The following is an 18,562-nucleotide window of genomic DNA, read 5'->3' as shown; positions in this document are numbered from 1 at the left end:
AGTTCTGCTGCAAAAATAAATTAGATAAGGGTGGTGACGGACTTCGTATGATACAATAACAACATTGCTGGTAAATAGCAGGGCATTTTCTTGACCTCTTTAGGAATTTTGAAAAGTTAAAAAGTATGTTAAAACAAACACTAGCTCTACGGGAAAAATACCGCTCTAGGGGATTGCCACACCTTCCTACAAAAATATAGACAGGTTTTTTTTAGAATTTACACTGAAGTGGATTTTTTCTTGATATTGATATGCTACAGGAATTGTAATTAATAATGGTTTAAATGCTAGGTAAGGAAGCTAAATTTGGAGGAGGGAATCTCAGGTGTTTGCCTAGAAATGTAAGGTTTCGAAAAAAGAATTTTTCCAGGTTTGAGTAGATATCTCCTGGGATAGGACCTTGAATTTATGACTTTTAACGACTTTATCATCTTAGATGCAATCCTGAGAAGCTCAGCTTTGCTTTTAAATTAATTACCAGGTTTCTAGTCCTCATGGTTCTGGATGTGTGTGTGTGGGGGGGAGAGAACACACATGTTAAAATTGAATTAAGAGCTGTCTGGAGAATAGGGATTCCAGTGGCTAGGGGCAGAGACCCCCTTCTCCATACTGTACAGTTATGTACAGTTCTATGCTGGACATAGAACTTTCAGGCATGCAGTTGCAGAAATGTAAAAAACTCAAATAAATCAGAACCCCAGAACTTTACGTGTGGCATGCGATAAATTAATTAAAAAGATCCAACAGGTGAACAGTAATTCCTACCCTGTCTCTCTCCCTGACACACATCACAGAGAGAAACAGTGCCGGTCAGTTCCTCAAGCGAGTCAACTTTTGCAAGTCCCCTTGAATCTACAAGAGGTGGGGCACGCAAGCGAAGGATGCTCTTGCCCTGCCTCCAACCTCTTCTAGGCGCCCTGTGGAAAAGAAAGATGAAGCCCCTCTGCCAGTCTTGGGGACCTGACAATTGCCTGGGCTCCCCACCTTGTGGAGACAGAGGGACAGACTCTTTCCAGGGGCAGATTGCCTGATTTACATGCAGCTCTCAGTCTGGTATCTACAGCACCAGGAGCTCAAGTAGCGAGTGTTGGGGAAAGACCCTTTCCTGGAACAGTGTCAAAGTTGTCCGCTGGATGGACCCACGGACGGAGCGTGTTCATTCTTGTAAAGATTCCTGCCTGAAAGCAATTTCATTTCTGCTGTACAGCAGGACAGATACCTTCAGATATCCACAACACATAACGAGCAGAACAGATTTTATGGAACAGATTAGAACTGTTTTAGCATTTGCTTCTCATCCTTGCTTTGAGATTGAGAGAGAACCGTTTAAAGGTACTTTCAAAGACAACTCACTACGTAAAAAAAAACAACCCTAAAGTGCCCGGAGGTGGGGAATATATTCTCTACTTGAACTACAACATTAATGATACAGATGTCTGCTGACAGCCTTGCATATATATTGCAGCTACTCCTGGTGTCGCAAAAACACCAGACTGGGCATTGCAGGACCCGATGAATGGATCCCAGGGTCTTGTCAGGGGTTCCTCTGATCAGCTTTCTTTTTAATGTTAGGGTGGTTCAAGGGGTTACCAAAGGGTGCCTGAGCATACTCCTAAGTGCTTCTCACTCACGGCTGAGTAAGCAATTCCAGGTCCAACCAATCTAGAATTAGCATGTCTCCAGCAAGACACTGGTTAAAAGAGGGACAGGCTTAGAGCAGCTGCCTGGACCCCTTTCCTGCCACTTATTCATTACTAAAGGCTGTACTCTGCTGCATGCTGAATTCATTTACTCAGCAACAGCCTGTCCTCTCCTGATTTAAAAGCCAAACACAACAGAATCTGTTGTTAAGGGTAAACTAGCGCATCAACTTGTCATACAGGTATTAACAGCTCAAGATATACTCAGCAGCTGCAGTGAGAGAAAGCACACACTATGTACCCATGTGGAGCCTTAGTGTTCATGTGCATACATTTACATGGATGTGCACCAAAAGCGTATGAATGTATTAATCTGCCCCTCGCTGAGTCAAGCCATCGGTCCACCAAGGCTGGCATCATCCACTCTGACTGGCAGCCGCTCTCCAGGGACCCAGGCAGAGAAACGCCTTTCCCAACACCTGTAATCTTTTAATTGGAGATTCTAGGGATCGAACTTGGAACTTTCTACATACAAAATTATAGGCCCTCCCAATAGGCACGATCTAACTGCTAGATCCAGAGGAGTTAGCTATGTTAGTCTGTAGTTGTGAAATAGTAAAAAGTCCAGTAGCGCCTTTAAGACTAACCATGCATCTGACGAAGAGAGCTGTGGTTCTCGAAAGCTTATGCTACAATAAAGCTGGTTAGTCTTAAAGGTGCTACTGGACTCACTATTTTCTAACTGCTAGAGGCACAGAGGTGCGTGTTCATAAAGCAAACATTGGGAGCTGTGATTTAATCAAGGACAGGAATCAGAAAACAGGGGGCAGTGGTGACTTATGCAATTGAGAAAGCAGAATTTCTATGTCAGACGGAGCAGGCTGCAAGCAAGTCCGAGCTTCTGGGTTCTGTACCAGACCATTCCACAACCCTGCTTGTCTTTAGCTCCTAAGCTGTAAGGTGATGTCTTCCTTCTCTGCTAGTAGAAGCAGGTCCAGAATCGTATTTCTAGAGGATAAAAGGGGCAGAAGAACTTTGGAAAAGGCAACAAGGGAGGCAAGTCTTCAGAGACACACATTTAGAGGTGTGGAATGATCAGCACGAACTCGAACTCCCAGGTCAGAGATGTCCACTATTGCCCACACTTCAGCAATTCATAAGGTCACTGGGTACACAACTGCAAGGGCCAATCAAAATACCTTGTAGGGGGGCATCCCTAAGGGAAGAAGGGGAAGGACTGGACATAGTACATGGAAGACTTCCGGCCTTGCAAGTGCAGCTCTGCATTAAAACCAAGGGCCTGTCTACACAACAGGTTTAATACTCATAGGACTTGTGGGAGAAGAGCTAAAGGCCTTCAGCAGAAAGCATGCTTCCCAAGCTGCAATTCCCAGGATTCCTGGGGGTGGGGGGCATTACGGTGAATCTGGAATAAAACTGATACAAATTCGTAATGCAGATGTGCCTTAAGTGGTGGCCCCTACCCTGTGGAACGGCCTGCTGGATGAGGCCAGGAGAGCCCCCACTCTCCTCGCTTTCCACAAAGGATGCAAACTGAATTATTCATAAAGGCTTTTTAACCAGATAGGAGGGTCTCAGATGCTTCACTAATCATTTAGGGACCATAGACTTCACCACTATGTTGCCTTACGTACTATCTGTTGCTTTAAACGTGTGCTCCTATGTGCCTCATGTTGTCTAATGTCCAGGGCTTTTTTTCTAGGAAAAGAGGTGGTGGAACTCAGTGGGTTGCCCTCGGAGAAAATGGTCACATGGCCGGTGGCCCCGCCCCCTGATCTCCAGACAGAGGGGAGTGTAGATTGCCCTCCACACTGCCGAGCAGCGCGGAGGGCAATCTACACTCCCCTCTGTCTGGAGATCAGGGGACGGGGCCACCGGCCATGTGACCATTTTCAAGAGGTTCCGGAACTCCATTCCACTGCGTTCCTGCTGAAAAAAAGCCCTGCTAATGTCAGTCCTAGAATTGCTTATGTTCCGTTTCAGCATTTCTTCAACTCTATACTGGATTCCTGCTAATGCTGTCTTTGTGAACTTGTATCTATCTCATGCTGCGTAATCCGCCTTGAGTCTCAGTGAGAAAGGCAGACTATAAACAACATAAATGAGAATAGCACAGGGGGACAGATCTGAAATTGCCTGTGGTATAAATATTGTATTGCGAATTTATTGTCTGTGGCCATAAGCCTTCACAATCTAAAATCAATTCATTAAAAACAGAACAAAAAATACAAGAATACAGATATAGTTACATATATATAAATAAAATTGCTATAAAATGCATTTTGCCTAAAATGTAAACATTAAACAACATTAAAACCAAACAGTTTCTAATCTGTGTCAGGTGTTTACTCTCCTGGCTATCCACATTTGCCCTTATTTTACTAGCAGCTAGGGCACAGAGGGCCATCCTATTCGAAATAAAAGGGTCCGTATCTGAAAGAATAAAATTTAATTTATCAAAGTCAGACAGAAGATGGAGACTAGATAAAATATTCGCGAGAAGTTTTCCCCTTGGTTCCTGGTATAAGGGACAATTTAAAACATAGTGTGGTAAGTCCTCAGTTGAGGTTCCACAGATACATATCCGCTGATCGATGAGGTTTTTTTTTTGGAATCGCCCAAGTAGCATCTCAGTTGGCATAGACTGGAAGCGTAATGACGTAAATGCCTGTGGTATAAATAAGACAGCTCTGGAGCATCGGATTAAGAAGTCTGAACTGGTAGTTCACAGTTCTGATTAAAATAGGGGGATCATAAAAACAAGAAGATCAAAAGCACCCTAGTTTTATTTATTCCAGCTTCCTGCTTCCCATGAAAGCCAACTAGATGTCCTCAGAGAGGGCTAAAACATGCCCTTCCACTGCTCTTCCACAACAACTTTTATTTAGAAGTATACTGGCTTTGACCATTTAGCCACTGACAGTCTTCCATGAGTTGGCGTAGTCTCTACAGGTGTGCACGAACTGGGAAAATGGCAGTTCATTGCGGTTTGTGGTTCATTCCATTTCACGAACCATGAACAGGCATGAAATTGCCCGGTTTGCGGACCAGTTTGTTTGGTTTGTGAATATGTCACTTCTGGGGCAGGAGAAGGTCTGCAGAAAGCCCATCTCCCCCCATTGCCAAGGAAACTGACTAATCAGTGCCAGGCTGTCTGCAGTTACAAACCAAAAAACGAACTGGCCTAAAAATCGTTGCGATTTGTCAAAAAAGCCCTCCAACGAACCACCAGTTCGCGAACCAAAAAATGGCCCGGTTTGTGACGAACTTTGGTTCACATTTCAGTTCGTGCCCACCTTTAGTAGTCTCCTTTTAAAGCTGCCAACAATAGTAGCTGTCACTATGTCCTGTTGCAGAGAGTTCCATAAGTTAATCACACATTGTATATGAAGACGTACTTCCTTTGACCTCAATCTACTGCTCATTAACTTCATTGGTGGCACCGAGTCTTACGGGAGAGAGAAAGCTCTCTCTATCCATTTTCTCCACAATGTAATTTTATAAACCTCTTCCAAAGTCTCCCCATAGTCTCATCTTCTTCTAAACTGAAAAAGCTCAAACTCTTCATCGTTTCCTTGCAGGGAAGGCATTTCAACCCCTTGACCATTTTAATTACCCTTTTCTGCCACTCACCCAGATTTCACTTACCTTGTAGAGTTGGTGGAAGCCAAACGCAATGCCAGCCATGATAATGGCTAGAGCGCCGTAATCCCGCCATCTGGAGCTCGGCGGACCTGGGGGACAGAGGTAAGCGGCATGAGAAAGAGTGAATTGGCTTTGCTGGTTCTTGGTGATTCAGGAAGAGGACAGGAGCCCTTACACTAAAACTAGAAACAATTCCTGGGCATGGTGGGAAGCGTGGCAAGTGCATCCAAATTCCAGACATCATACTAAATTGCAATGCACCATCTTGGATGCCATCTGCTGCTGGTTTGTTGTGTTATTGCACTTCACTTGTTCCTCGTGTGGAACACAGCTAAGGATTCCTGGTCTGAAATTCCCGTGACATATGGATGCAGTGGCCTGGCTGAATCAGAATTGCTTTTACTCCTCACAAACCGGGGTTCTAATCCACAGTTTAACCCTGGTTTTGAATCTCAGTTTGTGGGGAGTAAGCAAAACCCTGCTTCAGCCAGCATCTGCATCTGTATGTCACAAAAACAGAGTTATTTTCAAACCAGAAATCCTTAGTTGCATTCCACGAGAGAACAAAGGTGGGAGGGGAGCTTGTGGACACAAGAAACTGCATTTGTGCTCTTGTGGCTTGGTGTGAATGCAGCCTGCGTGTTTGAGGGGTTACACGGCTCAGGCAAGATGGCTTCATGCACGGAGAACAAGCCACCCAGTCTCTGCTGTCAGGATTACTCAGCCCTTCATGAAACCTAGTTGCTCACTAAGGATGGGATGATGTGGCTGGTTTTGTTTCTTTCTGGTTCTTTACGTTGTCATGATTATTGGTTTCAGTCCACCTCGTTTTTGCTGCTATTGTTGATGATTCTCTGGGTTCTTTTATGCCATTTATATGCACTTGCAACTGATGCAAAAAGAACATTAAAATGCATTCGTTTCGGTGTGAAATATTCAGCATGTGGAAAAGCAAAAGGGTGTGAACACGAAAGGGTCCACGCCTCACAAAGAAGAAGCAAAATCGAAACAGGGATATTCAGATTGAACCAATCAGCTTGCAAAATTCGGCTTCAGTCCTCCTGATTACCTTACTACCGTCAGAAATGCTTTGCATCTGATGAAGAGAGCTGTGGTTCTCGAAAGCTTATGCTACAATAAAGTTGGTTAGTCTTAAAGGTGCTACTGGATTCTTTACTATTTTGCATCTTCGTTTACTGATTTTTTTTTTAAATACATGGTGCCTAACTCCAGTTCTTTTACACACATCATAAACAATTTTGACTTCTGACTCTGGCTCTAGATTTCTCAATCCCAACTCCCAATCTGTTTCTTTAGTCTGTCTCCCAGTGAAATCCCTACTTGCCAATTGAGCCAGCACGGCTACTCCTTTTTGCTCAAGTGCCACCCCCCTGCGCCACCATCCGCTGTGACCTCTGGAAGAAATCTGAAGACACCTGTGGGTCTTCTCTATCACACCACACAGAAAACTCCATCAGCATCGCCCTTTCACCTCTTTCATCTTCCCCTCCGTTCCTGTATTGCTCGCGCTAAGAACATTTTATTGCCCCCTGGTTTTCATTATTAATGAAAAGGGACCAGGATGATCTTTCGGAAAGTTCAGAGAGTCTATAAAGACGAGGAGCTGAAATGCCATTTTACTCGTTTTAGAGATGTGTGAAACAATTCTGTCTTCTGGCAAAAAATAAAGGCAGAGGAGAAAGGGTGGAAAAAGCTAATTGGGAGAAAATAACCCCAGCAAGGACTCTGCACCAAACTCTCTGATGTTACAGAACGTGGGACATCTGTGGGAAAGGATACCATCTCCAACACTGCCATGCTCAGAAACACTGCTGGTTCAAGGGGCCGGACTGGCAGGGTGGTGGTGGTGATAAATAGAGTTGCACTTGCCTGTAACTGGTGTTACAGGTAAGTGTAAGGTCCGACTGCATAGGACACTCTGCCGGGGCAGATTTCTTTACTGCCGGACTAGTGGCGCTAGAGATTGCCTTTTCCCAAACCACAGCTTTCAAATGGGAAGCACAATCTGCTCGGGCTTTAGGGGTAAGCAGTTGGCAATGTTTACAACGTTCAACAATAGGCCCCTCGCCCAGGCATGCCAGACACAAAGCACGGCCACCCAACTTCACCATTTTTGTCCCGCATTTTTCACACTTTTTAAATAACAACTTGTCTGTCGTGTCATCTTGCAAAAACTCGAGCTCGTCTGGGAAACACCGGCACTCAAACTAGCGTACTAACTAACAAACAACTATAATAACTTCAGCTTTTTAACTATAATCTTTAAACTATTAACTTTCAAATTTTAACGATTTTAAACTTTAAACTTTCCTGTAACGGAGCTAGAGAAAAAAAAATGCCTCTCTCTTGCGGCAGCAAAAAACAAACTGAAGGAAGGTGGGGGCAACCTCGGTCTATCACGTGACCGCTCCGGGGGGGGGGAAATCCACCCAGAGTCGGTTTGGAGGAGGTCTTCTCCCCCCCCTCGCAATAGCCTAAAAACTACGAAAATTCCTGTTGTGAGCAACTGGCCTGTGCAAGCGCAGTACCCAAATGTGGAAGTGCACTGAAGACCGTAGATGAACGCATGGTGTCATCTGCCGGGTTTTCTGCAATCGGAATAAACTTGGCTTCTCAAATGGACTCCTCACAGCAAACTTCCCTAAGTCTACACGCTGCGAACATTTTGAGGTTAGCACAAAGCAAGTAATTTGTGTGCTTGCCAAGAATGTTGTCCAAGATATATTAACATTTAATTCAAACGCCCCAAAAGTCAGATAAAACAAAGCAATTTTTGCAGCAATTGTGGGAAATGTTCAGACTCTGAGCTCTGAAGGATGAGGCCACAAGTTCATCCCAGTGGCCAGAGAGATGCTTCTGGGAAGTTCACAGTCAGGCATTTTCTCCTTGACAATGCCTAACGATAAGGTACACTGCCTCTAGGCATGAAGGTTCCATTTAGCTAACGTGCCCAGTAGCTATTGATACTCCGGGTGGCGGAGAGTGCCATCAAGTCATAGCTGACTTATGGCAACCCCTGGTGGATTGTCATCGCCTGTCTCTGCAGCCCTAGTCTTCTTTGCAGGTTTTCCATCCGATGACTAACCAAGGCTGACCCTGTTTAGCTTCCAAGATCTGATGAGACTGGGAAGGCCTGCGCTGTCCGGGCCAAGGGATTGATACACCTATCCACAATGAATGTTTTAACCCAATTTTTTAAAACCATTGAACTTATTGCCATCACTCCATTTGGTCGCAACATGCCCTATTATCTGCTTTCCTTTTTCCTGTCCCAAATCTATTGCCAGTTGATTCTGATTAGTCTCTGAGAGTAAACAGTTCCATAGTTGTCAGGTCAAGCCGAGCTCAGGAAAAAAAAATAAGTTAAAAGAAACTCTTAAACTTGGGGCGCATCAATGCAACTACCAAACAATAATCCTTGGCTGGGATTTAAGATGTTAGATTTAAGATTAATACATGACAAGGGTCACAACAGTTGCCATAAACCTTTCCAGATATGGGACCCACCTTTTATCTTAACCTTCAACAGGTGAAATGTTTTTATATATGTCCTTCATCGTGTACAGGGTGCATTGTAAAGCATGGCCTTTTGCACAAATGTTGGTTAGTCTACAGACCCAAGGAACGAGTCCTGGTTTGTTTGTAAACCACAGTTTGCCTGTCTGCTTCCATCCCCCAGCAGGGAGGGCACCCTCTTTATACTGCTGTCTCTGCTGCCAGGCAGCCACAACAGGTGCTACGCAACAACCATTCTTAACCACTACACCAAACAGAGAGCCAGTTTGGTGTAGTGCTTAAGAGCGGCAGGACTCTAATCTGGAGAGCCGGGTTTGATTCCCCACTCCTCCGCTTGAAGCCAGCTGCATGACCTTGAGTCAGTCACAGTTCTTCCAGAGCTCTCTCAGCCCCACCCACCTCACAGTGTGATTGTCGTGAGGATAATAACAACACACTTTGTAAACTACTCTGAGTGTGGCTTTAAGCTGTCCTGAAGGGTGATTTATAAAATGAACGTTGTTGTTGTTATTAACAACTGCAGTTTGTGAATTCAGACTGCACAACAGGCTACCATTAGGACAAATTGTGGTTAACAAACCACTTAAACAGCCTCATTTGAAATCCCAATTTGGTACCAACCCACAAACCCTGTCCTGATTAACTATTTGCCTCTGGACATTAAAAAACTAACCAGGGTTTGATTAAGCCAGGAGTGGTCTTACTCAGGGGTCATTTCGTAGAAAAAGAGCTGGAGGAACTCATTAGCATAACTTATTAGCATAACCCATTACCATATGCCACACCCCTTGACATCACCAGAAGTGTGTCATTAGCGTAACTGATTTGCATATGCCACACCCCCTGACATCACTTATCCTTGCTGTTTTGGACCCAATCCTGCCCATTCAGGGCTGAAATTGGGCCCAAAATGGCAAAAGGGGGCTGAAAATGGCCGAAAAGGGGCCCAAAATGGTCAGGATTGGGCCGCTGCTGAGTGGGAGAATGATCCACCACCTGTCAGAGGCCCAATCCGGGCTGTTTTGGCCCCGATCCAGGCTGCAACAGGCCCAAAATGGCCAAGAGTCTGGTGGGCGAGGCCACCTGACATGTGACCTCTTTGGGGAACTGCCGGAACTGCGTTCCTGCGCGTTCCCCCTCGAAATGAGCCCTGGTCTTACTGATTCTATAGACAAAAGTCCAGAATCATGGAGGCCCAGAATGACTGCCACTCTACCTGGGCCAAGCATGGGGCGGCCTTTGCTCCTTGCTGGGTGGGTGGGAGCCAGCCTCCTAAGCCCCAAATGGGATGGAGCGGTCAAGGCCCCTACAAGTGTGGGGCCCAGACCAGCTGCACCCCTGGATCAAGCCATGGTTTATTGTGCTTTCTGAATGCAGCCACACGCTCTTAATTATTTTTTAAGCAATTGTGAAGCTGGTATTGTGGGCTATCTTGGGCCAACACCTGGCACCATCCGAAGACAAGCATTGGGCTTTGGTGGCAGAAAACCAAGTTCTGATCCCCAATCAGTGAAGAAGCTCATTGGGTAACCTTGAGTAAGACAACCTTTCAACTTAGCCTCCCTCACCCAGTTGCTGTGAGGCTAGAACAAGTTCCTTGGAGGACGGGCGGGACGCCAAAGAAGCAAGTTTTCATCACACAATGCGATTAATGCCTCAAGGGACAGAGCTGCAGATACATCCACCCAGTTTACTAATTTGCCTGCTGAGTAGGGTTTCAAAGATAAATTAGCTTAATTAATTAAAAACTTTTGGATCAGTTAAAAAGGTACCCTCTTTAATTGAGCAAAGCTTTAAAAAAACTTTATTTTTTAATATGTAGTTACGAATATGTAGTTACGAATTTTTTAATATGTAGTTAATATGTAGTTTTAATATGTAGTAATCGACAGCCGCCAATTACAGTATATCCCACTGATCTTGTCCCAGGAGGGAATGCCTCTTCTAAAATAACACCTGCTGTGACCAACGTATGTTTCATCTAAAAAAAAAGTATGTTCATTTCTTCAGTTCTATTGTCTTTACTCATATGCAGACCCATCCCAGAAGAGGCACTGCCCTTCTTTTTGCACTGAAGGAAATACTTCTGCAAAGATGCCTGATATAACACAACCATTCATTATCTAAGAACAGAAGCAAATTTCTTCTAAACTATTGCTCTTATTTATTCACAGATTTAGACCCATCTTAGAAGAAGCATTCCATTTCTTTCTCAGATGGGAGGAATACTCCTTCTAAGAAATTAGAATTGCATCATGTTCTTCTGCTTTGGGAACTTATTTTTTTCTTTCACAACTACTGGTTATTCATATACAAATTTAATTGATTAAAACTCACACGGTTTCATAATTTTTTCCCCTTTAATTGGGTGTGTGGGTGGATGAGTTAGGCCTCATACTTGCAGTCTACAGAGAAAAGAAGACAACTTCCATCAAGCTTCTCTGCCTCACTGGCCTGGAAACCATCTCTAATTTACCACCTGTGAGGGGCTATTTTCAATGCCAAAATCCAAGAGAGATGTATCCTACTAAACAGCAACAGGTAGCAATTGGATGTTGAGTTTTAAACAGCTGTCAATCTTGTGCACGATCACCCATGAACGAGGGCCATAAACGCCAGAGAAGACTGCTGGGGGTGACACAAACACTTCTGGCGCACCTGAGTGGAGGAACTCCCTGGAATTTGCATGTAATGAAGGGGGTAAGGGGAGGTGGGTAATAGCATATACAAACCCCATCAATCATTTAAACACTTAGCGTCAAACTTGTCCTCACTCTTGGATTAGTGTATTTCATAATGCCAGCAGCAGACAGTTTTGGCGTTCCTCCTCTTCGCCTTGTCTTCCAGTGGCGGGGAGAGGGGGCTCAGTTTTGGAGCGTGTTTAAACTAGTCAGATTGAGTGATGCTTCGAGCAACTAATCGCATGTCAAATAAAAGATATTTTATGTAATAAATTACCGCTACAAGTAATTCAGATGTCATTTATCAGTTTTATTATCACTCAGCCCAAGTCTTGTTTCTCTATATTAATCAAAATCAAGGCATCGGAGGGTGAGGGTTCTTCTTCTTCTTCTTCTTTTTTAAAAAAATTAGTTTTGACACCTCTTGGCAAAAGTACAGGCGCAAAGGGGGACGATTCACACCTATGCTCGTGTGACCCGAGGAACGAGCACAGAAGGAGAGAGGTGACTGCTCTTAGCCGCTGGAGAGAACCAAACAAATTTGCACTTGAACATGAATATATCCGCCCGTAACAAAACTCTGTCCAAGTCAACATTCAATGATAACTTGGGGCAAAGCAACTCAAGTTTGCATAATCTTCTAAAAGATCCTTAGGAAGGTTTCCCTCCCGTCTTCCTCCAGCTAGCCAATTCCCAAGCAATGAAACGGCAACCACAACAGCCCAAAGACATGTAGCCAGCCCAGCTTGGTAAATCAGGTGACCACCATACAGGGCCTTCTCGACTTCTGATGTCCCTCAAAACGGACTTGTTCCTGAAGAACGCCACCTGGCCCTCCTCCCATGTGCCAATATTTATTTATACATTTAGAACATTCAACTAAGTTCCTCAGGGAGGTGAATGTCACAAAATTTCAGATTAAAACAGCACTTAAAATAATATATAAAACAATTCAATGGAAGCATATAAACACACAAAGGCACAACACTAACTCCAGGAGATAGCTAATAACAATTCCACCAGCCTCTAGCCAGCCTGTCACCCAAGATACTCCATCCTCGTTTGTGAAAATCTGAAAGCTCTTGAAACTTGGGAGTTACGAGCCTCCGACTGCTATGTCACACTACCCAAGCTGGCGTTTGATGGATGCTCTACCTGGCACATCACTTAAAATGAACCTCCACTTTTGTTATTATAAAGGATCAGCACATTTTTCCTTCGCTCTCTGCCTTGCAGATGATGTTGGTATTTTGATTGATGTTGGAGACCTATCCCAACTACTGCTGGATCTTCTTCAAAGTGTGCGGTCACTGCTTTGCTTCTCTGTTCTGGCACCCCTCACTGTATCCTGAAACCTGCTGTGTACTCAGCACCTATTCTCACTAAAGTGGCAACACTTCCCAGGCTTTTGAGATTGTTATAAAATGCAGACGTCGGGCTCCTCCGTCATGTCCTGAAATATCTTTTTCTTCCCTACTTCCCACCTTAATTTTTTAATGTACTGACTATCCAGCCTGGAAAAAAAAGCTTGCTGGTTTCTTTGGGACAATTTGGTTGTTCTAATAAGCAAGTATTTAACACTGCTATTGCTTCTGGATTTTCTGCAGAAACACTTTGAATAAATAGGGAATATTAACGTCTCAACATTCCCTAGAAATTTCTTCTCCAAGGACAAGAAATACAGAGGAAAGTAATTAACAAGGCAATAATAATGCTTCTTCATATGATTTTGGATTCCATTTATGGAATTTGTATGCAGCCAAAAGACAAAAGAATTTGTATGGAGCCAAAAGACAGTATTTTTTAAAAAAAAATCAAAATCAAATAATAAAGCAAGCACGCAATGAACTTATGGAATTCATGGATGCAAGGTGTGATGAAAGCCACTATTTCCGATTGCTTTAAAAAATAATAAACACTAGATCAACCAGTCCGATTCAAACGTGCAAAAACTGCACAGAGTGCAAGTCCTTCCAGGATTGAACCACAAAAGGCCGAACACAAAGAGACGCAGGAGATCAGCCGCAGGAGGAAAGAGGTATCAAATCCCCGCACTTCCTCAGTTTTACTCGCACACCTGACATTGCTGTTTTGTACAATCATAGAGCTGGAAGGGCTCTTCTAGGCCATCTACCCCAACCCCTTGCTCGATGCAGGAAATCCAAAGCTCGTGCTTGTGGTCAAAGACCTCCAGTGAGGGACACAGCCCATCCCCACCGTTAGAAAGTTTGCTCTCGTGTTCAGCTGAAATTTCTTCTGTGATTTAAGTGCCTTGGGGATAGTCTTGCCCTCCAGAGCAGTAAAGTTTCCGCCTTCTTCCACATGTGAGCCCTTTAGGTAGTTGTACAGCACGATCATATCTTCCGGCCGTCGTCTTTTCTCCAGGCTAAAAAGACCCAGTTGCTTTAACTATTCCCTGTGAAGCCTGTCTTCCAGACTCCCAACCATCTTCGTTGCCTGCTCAAGTTTGTCTACTGCACAATGAGATGCCCAGAACTGGGCTCTGTCCTCCAGATGAGGTTGACCAGTGTGGAGTCGAGAGGACCGATGACTTCTCACAACTTGGGAGACTATGCTACAACTGATGCAACCTAACATTGCATTCGCCTTTTTTGCAGCTGCACAACATTGCCAACTCATGTTTATAGGAACGGAAGAAGAGCTCTGCTTGGATGGACCATCTAGTCCAACATCTTGTTTCTCACAGTGGACCTAGTTGCCTTAGAGGCAACCACAACCACAATGTCTTTGGGCAGGTCTCATTTCAAGGGGGAACACGCAGGAACGCAGTTCCGGCAGTTACCCAAAGAGGTCACATGTCAGGTGGCCCCGCTCACCTGACTTTCAGCCATTTTGGTCCCGTTTCGTCCTGGATTGGGGCCGAAACGGCCCGGATCAGGTCTCTGACGGGTGCTGTATTACTCTCCCACTCAGCAGCGGCCCAATCCTAACCATTTTGGGCCCCCTTTCAGCCATTTTCAGCCCCTTTTTGCCATTTTGGGCTTAATTTCAGCCCTGAATGGCCAGGATTGGGTCCAAAACAGCCAGGATAAGTGATGCCAGGGGGTGTGGCATATGCAAATCAGTTATGCTAATGAAACATTTCCAGTGATGGCAAGGAGTGTGGCATATGCAAATGAGTTATGCTAATGAGTTATGCTAATATGTTCCTCCAGCTCTTTTTCTATGAAATGACCCCTGCTTTTTGGTATGTGCAACTGCCAAGCCAGATATCTGGCATGCTAAACCTATACCCACTTGCCCCCTGAAGAAAACATATAGGAAAAGGAAGGAGTGGCCACACGCTGGGCTCCACTAAGTCGAACATGTGCTTTTTATCCACTTCAAGAAAGCCACTTGGAAACTGACCAAATTACATCTTGATCCAAAGGGCTGCCGGGTAATGGCTTTGCTGAGCTGCCCGAGATTCATTTGCTTTATCAGTTTCATGGGCGAAGGAGTAAAGAGTCCAGTAGCACCTTTAAGACTAACCAAGTTTATTGTAGCATAAGCTTTCGAGAACCACAGCTCTCTTCATCAGATGCATAGGAGAACTGTGGTTCTCGAAGCGAGCTGTGGTTCTTGAAAGCTTATGCTACAATAAATTTGGTTAGTCTTAAAGGTGCTACTGGACTCTTTACTATTTTGCAACTACAGACTAACGTGGCTAACTCCTCTGGATCTATGGGTGAAGGAGGAAGCCTAAGACAAGTCAGAGGCTCCAACGGGTGCAGAACGCCACAGCTCAATTATTATCATGAGACAGGAGGAGCATGCAAATTACTCCCATTCTGCAGTCACTTCATTGGCTACCCATCAGCTCCGTTCAAAGTTTTAGCTATTACGTACCGAGCCCTCCATGGGCTTGGTCTCTCGTATCTACAGGATCGCCTCTCTCCCTATACTCTCCCATGGCAGTTTCGTTCATCTGAACAGGTCCTTCTGCAGGTGCCACACAGCAAGTGGGCAAGACCAGCATCTGCCAATACATGCACGTTTTTTATGGCACCCTCAACTTGTGGAATGGACTCCCTGAAGAGGTCAGAAGAGTTCCTACTCTCCTGTCTTTCCAAAAACTATGAAAAAATGGATTATTCAGGAGGTCACACAGGTTAATAGGGCTGTGCTGTAAGGAAATTGTTCAGAGAGATGCTTTGGTAAAGGGATAGGGACTGTAGACTATACTACTGTGCACTGTACATTACAGCAAGTATGTTCCTACGGGGTAGTTCCCATATCATTTAATATGTCATGGCAAATTGCTTATGTTTTGTTTCAGCTTTGTATTCAGATTTATGCTTGTTTTCACATTCCTGCAATTGTATTTTTTATTGATTGTCCCAGCCATTGATCATATTGTCTTGCACTTTGTAATCTGCCTTGCGGAAGGCAGACTATAAATAACATAAATAACCTAAATAAATAAATAAACTGACAAATAGATAAACAACAACAACAACATTCGATTTATATACTGCCCTTCAAGGCAACTTAACACCCACTCAGCACGGTTTACAAAGTATGTTATTTTATCCCCACAATAACAATCAACCTGTGAGGTGGGTGGGGCTGAGAGAGCTCTGAGAGAGGTGTGACTGACCCAAGGTCACCCAGCTGGCTTCGAGAGGAGGAGAGGGGAATCAAACCTGGCTCTCCAGATTAGAGTCCTGCCGCTCTTAACCACTACACCAAACAGTCAGCACTTCCTGCTAATTTTATTGGGGAACACGTTGTCTTGAAAATCATAAGAAATGAACACTTTAATTCAGCCTTTTATTTCCCCCCTATTTTTAAAAAAAATTACTTCTTTCTGTCCAATCGTTTAACAATATCCTCATTTTTAAATATTTCCTCAACCATGAGGACTGGGAAGTCACCATTTTCAAAGTCAGTTAAGCATAAATATTGTGTGAGAATCAGAATAGACTGGAATGTGCCAGAAATTAAAAAAAAAATTCTGATTCCACAGGAGTCACTTACTGTATGGTGCAAGGTGAGGGGGCTGAGTCGGTACCAACTGGGAAGAAAGGCTCTGGGGCTGGGGCTCCTCTTTGGCAGTGCCGGACTGCTGGAATGCGACTTCAATTTCATCATCCGTCAGCCCTGGTGGGAGAAGAGGAAACACAGATTAATTAGCACATCTTTGCCTAACGGGTGCCTCCATAACTCTGTGTTGTGTTCTCATTTCCAGCTGGCATCATCTTTGGCTTATGGGGAAGACAGCAAGAGAGAAACAGACCGGAGTAGAAGACAAGGTGAGTGTGGGGCGAGGAGCCGCCCTAGCAGAAATGGTGCAGAGGCAAGGGTTGTTTGGGGAGCAATTTGAGTTCAGCAACAGAGTACTTCGTTTGCATCTAGAAGTTCCCAGGTTCGGTGCTGATATCCCTGATAGAAGTTTGCTGAAAAAGAGACTCCTGTGCCCCAAACCACGGAGAGCTGCTGCTAGTCCAAGAAGACACCACTGAGCTTGAAGGACCGATGGTCTGACTCGATATAAGGCAGCTTCATTGGGAGACGTCACAGGCAGAGCAGAAGGTCCCTGCGTCAGTCCTTGGAATTTTCTAGTTATTTATTTTCTTTATTTATTTTATTCGACTTATACCCCGCCCATCCCGTGAAAGGGCTCAGGGCGGCTTCCAACAAAATATATTATTAAAATACAATTAACAATATTAAAAGTAGCATAAAAAACCAACATTAATACACAATTATAGCAACAGCATAAAAATGCAGGTGCCAGGATCTCATGCAGATGGCGCCGGGTAAGGCCTTGCTCCACCCGAGAGCTGAAGAACCTCTGCCAATCAGAGGACATCGAGAAAGATCAATGGCCTGATTTTGGTGGGGGTGGGCAGTGAAAACAGACCTATAAGGCCAAATCTTATGAAACACGGATTGATGAAAACCAGAATAGCTTTAGTAAAAGTTGATGTTTATGTTATACTAATACAATTAATAATGCCAGAAGCCCGTGTCCGTCTTTCCGGCAGTCTAATAACTGATCAGAGGTACCCATTGAAGAACGAGGGAATCCATTTTCTGCCTCCTGTCTTTTGGAATGTGTCCGATTGGGCCCTGACGGGCACCTTTGTGTTCCCACTGGTATTTCATTTGTAGGGAAGGACTGATGTATTGCAGAGGAGGATTCTGGCAGCAGTAAATCACACTTGCGATTCATTCTCTACATCTTGCTGTCACTTTGTTAGCGAGAAGAAAGAGCAAGTGGTCAAGGCTTGAATTTACTCGGATAATCACAGTGTTTGCTGACATAGGATCGTAACGGGCAAGTGCACCTTATATGCTAATGTGTGCCAATTTCTTTCCGAAGGCGAGCTTTCTAACCAAGTGCAAAACAGAATGGGAGTCTGAAGTTGGTGATGCAGGTGGGGGGAAAGAAGTTAGGAAAGTCTGAGAGAGGTTCTAAATATCGTTTCTACTATATCTAATTGCAGCCGGCCCTGGTGGCAATCATGAAAGCAGAGAAATTGGGGACACACACCGAGAACGCAGGGATCTCTATGCACTTAGAAGCCTCCCTAGGAATGTAGATAGATAGATAGATAGATAGATAGATAGATAGATAGATAGATAGATAGATAGATAGATAGATAGATAGATAGATAGATAGATAGATAGATAGATAGATAGATAGATAGATAGATAGATAGATAGATAGATAGATAGATAGATAGATAGATCTTGAAGTGGCCAGAATGAAGTATAACTGGCTCACCCAACCCCATTCTCTCTCCTTAGACTGAACGTGTCCTGCCTGGCACAGGCATATGCAGTAGGAGTCGAGTCGCCCATACATGGACCCCAGAGGTGGGGAGACACGAACTCGCACTCCAGGGAGTCAGCATTGGTTTCTGATTGTACAATATTGAGCGCTGCATCATGGGATAAGCTTTAATTCATATTTGTATTGTATTGAATGCATTTTATCGTATTTATTCAGTAGCTCCTTTAAGACTAAGGTGCTACTGGACTCTTACTGTTTTGCTACTACAGAGTAACACAGCTAACTCCTCTGGATCG

At 44.3% G+C, this 18,562-nt stretch overlaps 1 protein-coding gene across 1 annotated transcript in view; it reads right to left on the bottom strand.

Moving 5' to 3' along the window:
- PEX14 (peroxisomal biogenesis factor 14) overlaps positions 1–18,562 on the bottom strand; it is a 140,917-nt gene that overhangs the window by 12,980 nt on the left and 109,375 nt on the right. Inside the window, exons 4-5 of the mRNA XM_055001979.1 lie at positions 16,505–16,627; positions 5,310–5,395 (exon numbers count right to left, since the gene is read on the bottom strand). Coding sequence (XP_054857954.1) covers positions 5,310–5,395; positions 16,505–16,627 — 209 coding nt within the window. The remainder of the gene's footprint in view (positions 1–5,309; positions 5,396–16,504; positions 16,628–18,562) is intronic.

Source organism: Eublepharis macularius, chromosome 17 (genome assembly GCF_028583425.1).
Source record: "Eublepharis macularius isolate TG4126 chromosome 17, MPM_Emac_v1.0, whole genome shotgun sequence".
Classification (NCBI taxonomy): domain Eukaryota; kingdom Metazoa; phylum Chordata; class Lepidosauria; order Squamata; family Eublepharidae; genus Eublepharis; species Eublepharis macularius.
Note: the sequence above shows the minus strand (reverse complement) of the source record. Positions and strands in the feature narration are given on the sequence as shown.